This window comes from Lissotriton helveticus, chromosome 4_1, assembly GCF_964261635.1.
Source record: "Lissotriton helveticus chromosome 4_1, aLisHel1.1, whole genome shotgun sequence".
Classification (NCBI taxonomy): domain Eukaryota; kingdom Metazoa; phylum Chordata; class Amphibia; order Caudata; family Salamandridae; genus Lissotriton; species Lissotriton helveticus.
Window position 1 is genome coordinate 924730357 of NC_136063.1, and position 13105 is coordinate 924743461.

Genomic DNA, 13105 nt, shown 5'->3' on the forward strand with positions numbered 1-13105 from the left:
TGGTGCTGCTACTGAGAACGCTCTGTCATAAATTCTTTTCTTACAAAAACGAACTGGTTTCAGTAGTAGATCAGCTTTCCTCTTGGAGACTCGGTATCCTCCTGAAAGCGTGAGTTTCTGTGCAAGGTAAACTGGCGTTTTATGGTGCAATGCTTTATGAGTGATGCATGCTAATTTGAAGTGATTTCTTGCTTCGAAGGGTAGCCAGTTGAGCACTTTCAAGTGAGGGGAGATATGGTCGAATTTTTTGTATCCCGATATCAGTCTTGTGGCTGCATTAAGACATGCTTTCAATGGGGCTGTTGTGACCTTGGGGGGCCCAGCCAATGTAGTGCAACCATATTCGATCCTGGATATGACCAGTGCCTGGGCTGCTGTTTTAAGATCTGTTTTATTTAGGAATGGCTTTAGTTTTCGCAGGTAGCTTAGATGGAAACGGGCGTTCTTTGCCATTGTGTTGATATGTGCTACCATGTTCAGGTTTTTGTCAAGAGTAATTCCCAAAGATTTAGTGGAGTCGACAATCTTCGGAGTACATTTTATAGCAGTGATAATGTTGGACCATTGTGCTATCTTAAATGTGCTTTTCTGTGGTGTAATCAGTAAGAATTCAGTTTTCTGCGGATTTAACTTCAGGTGTTTCTTGGTTAGTCATTGGAGGGTTCTCGTTAGGGCTTGGTTCATAGTCATTATATCTCCTGTCGATGCCACCTTGATATACAGCTGCGTGTCATCCACGCACATATGGAAGGAAATGTTCGCTTTTTGTAGCATAACCGTTAGTGGTTCTACATATAGATTAAAAAGCGCCGGGGATAACGTTGAACCTTGTGGAACTCCAATTGTATTTCTGGTTGGGCCTGACAGGGTTTGGTTGACAATGATTTTTTGCGATCTGTTCTCTAGGAAGGAGCTGAACCACTTTAGGACTGTACCATCTAGCCCCATTCTGTTTTTCAACCTATCAATAATTTTGGCATGGTTTACTGTGTCGAAAGCAGACGTCAGGTCCAACAGTATTAGGAGACATGTGTCGTTGTGGTCGAGAGCCATTAAAGCGTCATCTACTATATGCAGGATTGCAGTTTCAGTACTATGGTTTGGTCTGAACCCAGATTGGCAATTATTTAGCAGATTTAAATCTGAAATGTGAAGACTCAATTGTTGTTGGACACATTTTTCCAGAACTTTGGCTAGCATGGGAATGTTAGTTACAGGTCTGAAGTTGTTTGGATCAGAAGGGTTCTCTGTTGTTTTTTTTAAGAGAGGAATGACTTGCCCTGTTTTTAGGCAGTCCGGTATTTGGCCTTGTGATAATGAGGCATTTATGATCTTAGTTCAAGACGGGATTAGCAGGTGGTTTAGAGAAGACCAGCACTTTGCTGGTAGGGGGTTGTTATAGTGGTTGTTAGGTTTAGTGGTCAACATGATCTTTGAGATGTCTAATAATGTTTCCATACTGTGTGAAGCTATTTTGGGATGACAAGGCTTTTTAATTCTTTTTACTGCTTTTTTTTAAAAACTGTGTGTTCATTGTACTTTAATTACGAGGCTTCCCCGGTCCGCCATTGCTGCGGAAGGAAGAACCTCATTCAGACCCACTACAAGGCACGCATTACCGTGCACTCACTTGGGGCGGTTAGCGCTCCAGTTCTCCTGGAATCTCCTACTAAGGGACATGCTGGCAATCCAGCGCAGCGGACGCACGAAGCGGGCGCGCTGCTGGCGCGCCTAAGGCAAGCCCGTCTGCGCCCGTCCGCGCCGGGACCAGGCCTAGGGCCAGAAACTCTGCCTCTCACGTGGGAAATAAACCTCTGATTTCATATTCCGGTAAGAGCCTCCGGCTTTTACTCCCGCCACTGTATAAGAAATGCTACCAGTTAAGCTGTAAACTTGCCACAAAATCTGAGCACTCCCAATGCCCTGGTTGTTACAAGCTTCCGGTTTTCCTGGATTTACCATCTAATTTCCTGAAATGCCCTACGACTCAAGACCAAAAAGAGGCAGAGCTTCAGTTTGCACTTATTAATGCTAGATCTCTGGTCAGACACAAATATGAAATAGCGGATCTCATCACAGATTATAAAAATGATGCATTATTTGTCACAGAAACCTGGGGTGATGATTCCTCAAATTTTGATTTTAAGATAGCAACGCCACAAGGTTACAGTACCTTTAGACTAGATAGGCGACAAAAAATGGGCGGTGGACTAGCTCTGATCAATAGGGCAGAATTAAGTGCCTTATGCTCAGAAATAGATACGCCTGACTGTGAAGCCTTGTCTTTTAAAATCACCTCTGGTGACCAACACTTCTTCAAAGGTCTATTGATATATCACCCTCCAGGCCCCATGGCTGGCTTCTTAGCCAACTTTCATTCTCTGTTGGAGCCTAGTCTTCACTCTAATTTTTTTACAATATTAGGTGATATGAATTTCCATTTAGAAACAACTGGTGATAAAGATACCGAGGAAATGTTAGATATAACTTTGGAATACAGCCTCAGTCAGATGATCCGGGGTGCTACGCATATAGCAGGCACACTTTGGATGGCCTGTTTACCAATAACCCGGCCATCTTTAATCCAACTACTCTCCCCTTAGTTTGGTCGGACCATCATGTAATTCTTTTTAAATATAAGCTCCCACGTATGAATATTCGTAAAAATGTGAATTAAAAAACCATAGGTAGAGCATGGCAAAAAATCGATCGCACAACCTTGGTTAACCAGTTGGCAAATAGCGAAGGGGAGGTAGAGAAGGTAGCAGAAATCTCAGCCATAAAATACAACATCTGGCTAGAGTCTAATTTGCTAACTTAGTTCCTAGTACGCAGATCAATAAAAATAGGAAATCTCCCTCAGCTCCCTGGTTCTCCGAAGCCTTGAGAATAGATAAACAAGCTTGCAGAAGGCAAGAAAGGACTTGGCGAAAAAATTACGATCTCCTAGAAAAAAACTGATATAAATCCATGCTCTCTGACTTTAAAAAGAAGCTGATTGGAGAGAAAACTCAGTCTTTTACAGCAAAAAGAGAAAATTCTAGTGGTTCTAGTAAAGAACTATTCCGTACTGTTAAAAATCTAACCACTATTAAAAAAGATGAATCCTCAAATCTTAATCAAGAATTTTGTGACGCTCTAGCCTTTTCCTTTAGAAAAAAGATAGAGCAAATTTATGATCAATTTACTCATCTGACACTAAAAGTTAATCAAACTGAACAAGATATTGGCGAAAAACCTCAACTACTTAATTTTTCACTGACTTCTCCTTCGCAAATCACTAAGCTGATTTCTCTGGCTAAGTCCGGCTCGCCTGAAGACCCATGTCCCCCAAAAATTGTACAAAGTATTTGCCACCTTGTAGGACCCCATCTATCAAAGATTTTCAACCAGATGATTGAACAAGGAAGCGTTACCACTGTGTGGAAGCAGGCCTGTATTCTGCCTCTGCTTAAAAAGAATAATCTGGATGCATCTGACACAGCAAATTATCGGCTGATCTCGAGAATTCCACTTCCGGCAAAGATAATTGAAAAAAACATGAATATGGAACTTTCTAACTTTGTTTCAACCAATCATATTTTAGACCACAGTCAGTTTGGTTTTACAGCTAATCATAGCACAGAATCAGCTCTAATTAAGACTACAGAGGCAATCCGTATTTCATTAGCCAGCGGTGGGTAAGCAGCCTTGGTGCTGCTTGACCTATCCGCTGCATTTGATACGGTAGATCATAGGCTACTGATTTGTCGTCTACAAGAAGCTGGTATAGGAGGTAAAGCCATGTCTTTGCTGACATTGTTTTTAGCAGAGAGGACTCAATCTGTCCATCTGGGCAAATTTCAGTCTGCACCTTTTTCCCTTCCATGTGGTGTTCGCAAGGCTCGTCGTTGAGCCCTACACTTTTCGAAATCTATGTAGTAGAACTAGCACCACTAATAAGAAGTTTTAATTTGACCCCAACATCCTACGCCGACGATACCTAGCTGGTGATCTCGACAGTGGATAAGGACATTAATCATGCATCAAAGCTTCATGACTGTATGCTCTCCCTAAGTCACTGGATGAGCACACATTGCTTGAAATTGAATTGAAGTAATTATGGGGCAGATGTATCAAGCCTTTTGCAACTCGCAAAGGCCGAAATTCGAAGAATTTCGGCCTTTGCGAATCGCAAAAGGCCTTTTTGCATGTTTTGGCATGCATCAAGAATTCGCAAAATAAGTAATAGCAAAAATTTGCGATTCCTTATTTTGCCATAGCATTTAAGGAATCGCATTTTTGCGATTCCTTAAATGCTATGTATGTAGCATTTTTGAAATGCGATTTTTGTGTAAGAATTCGCAAATTACCACCAACTTGTAGTTGATGGTAATTTGTGAAGTCTGTCAAAAATGCACAATTTGGCATTTTTGATGGTGGCATGTGATGCACACACATGCCCATAGGGCATGTATGTGCGCCATATGTACACACATGTACATTTCAGGGGTGCAGCAGGGTGTCTTTCAGACACCCCTGCACCCTTGAAATAATTCTCAAATTGAGATTAGCAAATTGCGAATTCCCAATTTGAGAATTACTTCACAATCATTCCTATGGGCCTCCTGGCCCATAGGAATGCATGGGAAATTATTCCTTATTTGCGAATTCGCAAAATGCAAATTCGCAAATAAGGAAGATTAAGGAATCGCAAAAAAATAGCGATTTTTTTCATACATTCCATTTTGCTATTTCTAAATAGCGATTCCTTAAAAATCGCTATTTAGGAATCGCAAAATGGAATCTTGATACATCTGCCTCTATGTTCGGTAATCTTTTTCCGCCTTGGTCACCACCTCGGTGCCAAGATAACCTTGGCCCTCCCCCTACCCCGGTTGAAAAAGCTAAAAACTTAGGGGTCTTAATAGATGGAAAGCTCAGCTTCAAAGTTCAAGTCTCTAAGGTGGTGTCCTCTTCGTTCTTTATGATTAAGATGATTAGGAAAATGTTGCCTTTTATTCCGAAAACATGCAGAAAGTCAGTAGTAACTTCCTTAGTTTTGTCTAAAATTGACTATTGTAATGGACTGTACACTAAGGTGCACGCCAACCTTCTGAGGAAGTTACAGGCAGTGCAAAATGCCACTGCGAGGCTGGTTCTGGGTAGTCCAAAACATTAGTCGGTAAGATCAGCATTGCGAGAACTTCACTGGCTGCCAGTGTGTCAGCGGATAAAGTTTAAAACTCTTTGCTGGAATTCAAGGCGCTTTATAAAAAAGGACCGAAGTTTCTACAGGACCTGTTTAATTGGTATTCACCAAACAGACCTTTACGTTCAGCCAATGCATATTTGATGCGGGCAAGTAAGATAAAGAAAATGAATTGGGGGGGGGAGGGGAGTCTTACATTTAACACTATTAGAGAATGGAATGCTCGTCCTTTGTTTCTTAGAAAAATTCCTTCCCTTCTGGAATTTACGAAACAGCTAAAGACCTGGCTTTTTCATCAATAGTAGCACTTAGCATAGTATGTTGCACCAGAAGCGCCAAGACACCTGAGGGTATTCGTGCACTGTACAAGTTTTACTAACATTAACATTAACTTTAATTCACTTACTGGTTTAAATCCTGACCATCGAGCATTGTTTTTTGGTTTGTCCAATTCCTCTTGAGCCTGAAGTTCATCTGAGGAACCCGTCTCCCTTTCAATGTCTTCAGCTGATTTTTGAGTTCCCTCTCCAAAGCGTTAGCATTGTCAGTAAAGAAGACGGAGAAATCCTCACTATTTAAGCTTGTTTTGGTGATGACACACATTTGGCAGCTTTTTTCGATTGTTCTTTAAGTATATTGAATAGTTTCCTATTTACTGCATTGTCCAGTTCTTTCCCCAAAAAGTATTTTCTAGATTTAAGGATGCTCTTGTGATAAGCTTTCCTGGATTGTCTCAGTTGGATTAAGTGGGGCGAGGTAGGGTATTGACGCCATTTGCGCTCTGAAAGTCTGAGTGATCTTCTTACCTCATTTAGGGAACCATTGAACCACAGATTTCTTTCTTTGTCAGAGATCCTTTTCAGTTTTAGAGGGGCTAAGTCCTCGATAATGCTTAATATTGACTTGTTATAATGCAAAGTAAGGTCACTGACGTCAACCATGCTCTTGGGTGGCTGCAACTCTATTTCACAGCGAGCTACTATGTTTTCCATATTGATTCCTCCAGTGTCCCTGGTCCATTTTTTAGGCTTAATAGCTTGTGAGGATGATTTTGTTTTTCTAAGGGGAATTTCGAATTTCATTATGTGATGATCAGACCAATCGCAGGGTGTGATAATAATATTCTCGATTGCTTTTTCTTTGGCTATGATCCAGTCTAAGGTTGATCCTTTGGAGTGGGTGGGGAGATGACATCCCTGGACTAATGATTGTTCTTCCAGGAAGGTTTTAAGGAGGATGATTTGATTGTCAGCCTGATCCTCCCAGTGAATATTGAAGTCACCTAAGAAGATATCGTTTGACTGAAGATTAGAGTTGATGGTAACGATTTCAATCAACTGGTCTATGAACTTGGTCTTTGTACCAGGGTGGTGGTAGAATGCATGGAGTTTACAGTTTTGGTTGTCTACTGATCTTAAAGACATGCCTAGATATTCGCAAGACTCTAAAGGGTCAGAATGAATTTTAGTGATGGTAATGTCTGACCTATGTATGCAAGCAATGCCTCCACCTAATCTTTCTTGTCTGTCCTGTCTCATAATCTGGTAGTTCGGGGGGACTAACAGGTCTAAGCACGGGGTAGACGAGTCGGAAAGCCAAGTTTCAGTTAAAATGGTTACGTCAATTTCATGGTTTAGTATGAGGTTGGCTATGTCCGCCGCATGTTTGTTTGCTGAACGACAGTTGAGTAATATGCAATGAATGTGTTTCTGGGAGTTCATCATTGGCGGAACAGACATTTCAGGCATTAATGTCACCATCTTTAGGTTGCTGGCATTAATCCTTCTATTGTTAGCCTGGGAAGTTCTATCCGTATTTGATACGATAGTTAGGATAACGTTTTCGCCTATCTTACTTTGCGAAGTGAGAATAGGTTCATATGTAGACAGAATTAATGATAACTCCCTGTCTGTCAGATAGTTGAGTTGCGTGCGTGGGCGGTAGATTCTGTTTGGAGACGCCATAGGGGTGGAACAGGAATTGACATGTGTTACAAATGGGGAAGACTGAAGTGCCTCCAATTTTTGCCAGCCAATTTTCTGATAGGCACAGCAGGTTCTTCATATCTCTGATGGCAGAAAGCATGGCTTTGCAAGATCGTGAACTGAGATAATTAAAATCCCCATTTGTTTGTGGGGTTCTAGTGTTTTCCGAGTCTAATCTTTTATGTATAGTGGTTGGAGGTTTCGTCCCTATTGGCGGGCTAGCTTTGCAAATCTTTGCAGGATCTGGGCCTGTTTTTTTGAGACTGGAAACAGATCTGCAATTCCCTATGCAAGTCACATGCGTTTCTCTCAAGTTAACTTGTTTGACTTGTGTGTTTTCCAACCTACTTACTGTTCCTATTAGCTGGTAGAGTTTAAAGCCAGGCGTAGTAGGGGAGCTAGACTCGACGGGTGAGGTACCTAATGCTAGCTGAGTTTTGAGGCCCTTGTCTTCTGGCTTATTGGTTTCATGATTCAATTGTTGGGGCTCATCGTTGGTGTAATTGCCTTTTAATGCCACCTCATGAACCGTCTGCTGGAATTCTATCGCCCTGGCAGTTCCCGTTTAACCATCGTTCGAGGCAATGACTTCCCAAAGTGACAATTGGGGCTCAGCATTGGGGTTTATGTAACCTAACGTCCTATCTCTTCCATTTGTATTATCTTGCCCTTTCCTGTCTTCCTGATTCAATGGATAGGGCTCTTCATTGGTGTTAATGCCATCCAGTGATATAATTTGATCAGACTGTAGGGGGTCCCTCGCACTGCCTAATTCCGACACAGCCGGTTGGTTTCCCTTTGCGGCAAGGACTTGAGAGCTCATATTAGGTTGGTTTCTTCCTGAGGTGGGGCCACTGAGGACATGGTTTTTTAATGTTGCGTAAAATTCGTCAAAGCGTTCCAGATCTTTGTTAGCAGCTTGGATGAGAATCGTGCCATTTTTATAACATGTTATATTTAATGTTGCTCTCAGTTTTCGGGAAGGTGTAATGAGCAACTTCGTTCCATGGGGAATGGTTTTTGATTCCTGTACTTTCAGTGAATTATTTAAAGTATTTCTCCATTTGGCCATTTTAGTAGTAAAGAAGATAAGGTCATTAATAATCATACTTTTTTTTAAATTGAAGGAAGGATCTAGTATTAGCGTTTCTGGATTAGATCTGAGAAGGTTTTGTTTAAAAGCTTTGGATGCATTTTTAGTCTGGGAGGGTAAATTATTGAGAATGAATTCATTCCTTCAGGTTTTAGATGATGCCCTCACACGGTTTAGATAGCAGAGTATTTATTATTATCAATGCTCTGCCCCAACCAAGATGGCTGCCCTTACAGCATCAGACTGGAGTGAAGTCCTTTGTCATTGTTAATGGACCAGATTCCTTGAAGAAGAAGTCCTCTTTTAGTTTCCACTCAGCCTTCTTTTGATGAAGTCCTCTGTTTACACCTGTTCAGAAAACCACTGATGAAATTCACTGGAACTTACTTATTGCGCTAGTCCTATCTCTATTTGAGTCCAACGCCATTTTGCACTGTGCCTGATATAGTTTCAAACCAGCAATTAGTCTGACCCCCCAAAATGGTGGCATCCCTTCTAATGTCCTGGATAGAACCCAAATGGAACACAAATGGGGCGATCCTGTAAGCAAATAACCCTGCGCGGTGATAAGGTGCGGTGAGAAATTGTCCCTCTCTTGCACCACTCCCACAAGGACAAACCAATTTTCCTCACCTCTTCCAGTAGGTATAACAAAAGCGTCTCACTGTCGGTTCTGCAGGTGATAGCCGTCTCTCACCAAGTCCCTTGCCTCTGCGCTGAAAGATGATGTTGCCTTCTGCTCCACGGCATGACCCTGTCCCTCTCCCGCATTGTCCTGCTTTTCACTAGCAAGACACGCGTAGAGAGGATGGGCGAGCCCGCCACAAGACGTGCTCCTGCTGCTGCAGAAGCCGGATTTTCTCTGCGCTATTTTCCTCTTCGCACCAGATCAGCGGACCCTGCTAAAACTAGCGAGGGACGCGTAGGGCTGAGGTGCATTCCCTCCACACGACGTACTCCTTCTCATGTGGTGCCTGCGGCTTTTGGCGCTGGCTTCCGCCTTATCCCGCAATGGCCGCCGCCATTACTGGTGTCTCGCGAGGCAGCTGATTGCAGGGAGGCAGAGTGCGAGGGACGTTCCCTGCTTGCACTTTCTCCCATGTAGATCCGTCGGACAAGCCCTCATTCCTCCTTACTGCGGCAGACATGGCCGCTCCCTCCCAGGACAAACTCCACCAGACGATACCTCCTGCGAAGAGACTTCCCTCCACCTCACACTTCACTACATTCTGCCACTGCCCCCACACAACCCTGATGCAGGGAGGGAGCGGCATGCAGGGAGGCGATAGTTGACAGATGTTCTTCTCTCGTAGCCCCCTCCAGGCTCCCGTACTCCGCTCCTGCACCAGAGGCCTTGCCTCCAGTTCCTTCCGGTCCTCTGGGCCTCTCCTCAGCTCCTTCGCTGTAATCGGGAGGTCCTGCTCTGCTCTTACGCCGGATCCCTCTACCTATTTCCACTTCGATTTCGCTCCGAGCCCATAGCACCCTGCATTGAGCCCGTGCAGCCTCTGGTAGGCGTTTCTGCCTTCACCCGCGATCTTGGGACTTCCAGAGCGTGAGTAGTTAAATCCAGTTTCTTTTGATTACCAGTTTCCTCTTGTTTCTTTTAATCTACGTTTCCTACTCGCATATTGAGGCTGTTTTAGGATAAAGTCCACATTAGGATCCCAAGCCTGCGGAGCTCACATCCCGATCCATATTCCTTACATTACTCAAGGAGTCTCTATATTCAGCTAATTCTGGAGTAGTCCAGATACGGATCCAGAATATTAGTGGTTTTAAGTGCTCCAGATCAGATACTCTTTTCATCCCTGTGTCAAAATAAAGTGGGACCAAGGGGGTACTTACGAGGACTGAAAGCAATGATCTGATGAATGTATTCTCCCTTACTGCGAGCCGCGTGGTATCAGTGTAACTCCAAACTTCCATGCCATACAATGTGGTGCTTTGGGCCTTCGCTCTATAGACTTCCAAGGTCAGGTAAATGGAATGCGAGTACGTTTTCTCCTGGAAGCGTAGGATGGTCTTAGATCTACCGTTTCTGTAAATCTTTTGGCTTTATTTTGTTTACAGCTCTCAGACATTATTTCAAATATTTTTCAACCGGACAGATTGTAGATCTAAAATAATTTAAAAAACTCAGATATAATCGTGCATATGCAAAAAGAAATTTTTTGGGTGATGCATACGTTTATTTACATACTAAATCCTCTCTTACAACCAAAAATGCACTTAATTTTCTGCTGAGTATTTACAGGACATATAACACCACATTTGTATAATTTCTGACCTGAATAAACAATTGCTTCTCGACACTGATTTGAGAGTACTATTGTCTTTTTTTTCTTACCTGAATTTCGATCAGAATTGTTATGGGCATAACATGCACAGAACCTTTTGTCTCATTTCTGTTGCATGAAAGTATAGGTTATGTTAAATTGTTTTGTTTTAGGCCTCAGCATTAAATTATTTCGAGCTAAGAAAAATGTGTCCTTCAACTAGGCAGGTGAACAGTTGCATAAGGTGTTTCCTATACAATACACTTTCATTTGACAAACATTCTTCCATTCTTAATGTACTTACCCTGTTGTCCAGGTCTTGCAAATGAATGATTGTGTTGTTCTTTATTTCATGAAGCTGATGCCCCTCAATGTCAACTGGACAACCGTCTCCACTCCTACTGAAAACTTTTGAAAAAAAATCATTTTTGTTACAAACTTCCTCATTCAGCTCCTTATTTTCAATTATAAGTTCTTGCAGATCTTTTTTTGTTGTAATTAATTCCTTAGTTGTAGTCTCTAGTTGTAATCGTAGTTGCCCCACTTCCTCGCGAGCTTTGTTTCTCTCTGCTCGCACTTTGCTCCATTTTTCTCTCCAGTTGGCGGTGCAGTCAGACCACCAACGCATGGTCTTCTCCATCTGTGTAACTCTAGATTTGACTTCTTCTAGCTCATGGGCGTGCAGCATTTCACGTGTGTCCCAGTCACCAATGCCGTCAAGGTGAAGACATGAGTGTTGAGTGGAAGATGGTTGGATCACTTGAGCAGAGGGCTTCATTTCATAGAATTCTCCAGACGGCTGACTGCTATCTGCAAACGCGTTGTGTGATCCTGACGAAAAAGTAAGGTTTTTTAATTTCTGTGATCCTCCGTGTAATTCTAGTCCATTTTCGGAGTTCACGTTCATTTTATTGAGTATTTTCACACCTGCAACGGAATAATGCATTGTGACTTATTTTGAAAAGCACCATTTTTTACCAACTATAAATACATGACAAACAAAGCACACCAACACCGTTGTCATATAAGATTCAGAGCACACGAGTATAAAAAACATGGATATTTTTTAAATCTGTAAATTCACAAAGGTAGAGTGAATTTTGGCTTACAACCATCAATCAGAAAAAAAATCTATTATATGTTCAGTTTTTTCCTGTTGTTCTTAGACACAGATGGAATTAAAATATTAAACTGTGCTTTACAAGTTATAGGTGCAGATGAAAGTAACAGATGAAAGAAACAATGTAAGATAAGAAAAATACTTCCCTCTAACTATAGGTTACAACAACAATGAGAAAAGCAATATGTCACTTCTACATATTTACACCTGAACTTAAGTCAAGACCTTTTCTTGTGGCAAAATAATATGAATGTTGAGCAAAACAGAGGGACGGGGGCTTATTTATGGAGGTCAAGCGCACATGCCCCAAAATGGCTATGTTGCAAGAAGAGTGCGAAGTTCCTCAGTGTTAGTGTATTAGGAGATCAAGAGCATGAAAGGGTAGTGTGGTCACAGGCAAGCTGCTGGTGTGTGCGGTAAGGAGAAGGAATTCTCCTTGTAGGAACTAGGGCTCTCACACAGCTAGCAAGCTAGGTGTCATGCTTCATCATTTGAGCCTGCACCTTGCGAAGTCAGCGCTGCAATACCTGGTGGGCACCCGAAACCGGGGCTCTTTGTCGGGGATTTTTTGTTCCTGTCAGTGGGTGCAGTGGGGGTGAGGGGCCTAGTATGGCTAGATGTAACGGAAGTACGTGAATTAAAATAGGTCAGTTAGTCCTTGTAGGAACTAGGGCTCTCACACACCTAGTAACCTCGTAAGCTCCTCCTTTCTGGCCATTTCCCCCATACCAACAGGGTTCTCCCCCTCCTCAATACTTTAACCATGGGAACACACCTTTTTTAGACAGAGGTTGGGGCAGAGGAAGAGGGCGCAACAGAAGAGGTACACAAAAACAGGTCCAATGGCAAGATCAAACAACCAGCGGGATGGACAGCAGGAGCAAGACACAAGGCAGGAAGACCTAGTGGTTAACCTCTCTCCTCGTACCCTCTCTGAACCTGAGAAAGCTATACTACAGAAAGGTCTAGGTTTTGTCCCTACTCCTAAGACAGACAAATTCAGAACACATTGTGAGATACACAATTGGTTTTGTACCGTAAGACTTTTTTAAAGACACTCCCCCCCACTGAACAGGAGGACTCAGGACTGAGAAATCCTTCCTCTTTCACACCAAATAGTAATATGGTGCCAGTGGAGGTCATTGCCTTCGAACAGGCTGTCTTAAAAGAGCTTGACCTACCACAGCGACAGACACCTTTTCATAATCTCTCTACTATGGAAGAGAACACAGTCAGAGCCCTAGCTGATGATCTAAACATCACTATAAAGCAGGCCGACAAGGGCGGTGCGACAGTGATACAATCAACTGTTGACTACGAAACTGAATGTCGACTCTCCAACGTGAGATACCATACCCCCATTCAAACAGACCCCATATTGCGTCTGGCCACCAAGATCTCCACTCTGGTATACGAGGCAGAAACAAATGGCTGGAT

At 42.6% G+C, this 13105-nt stretch overlaps 1 protein-coding gene across 1 annotated transcript in view; it reads right to left on the bottom strand.

Moving 5' to 3' along the window:
• Positions 1-13105, bottom strand: part of CCDC102B (coiled-coil domain containing 102B) — a 566627-nt gene that overhangs the window by 220606 nt on the left and 332916 nt on the right. The window contains exon 2 of the mRNA XM_078685713.1: positions 10853-11475. Within this exon, the coding sequence (XP_078541839.1) occupies positions 10853-11455 (603 nt within the window). The 5' untranslated portion in view covers positions 11456-11475. The remainder of the gene's footprint in view (positions 1-10852; positions 11476-13105) is intronic.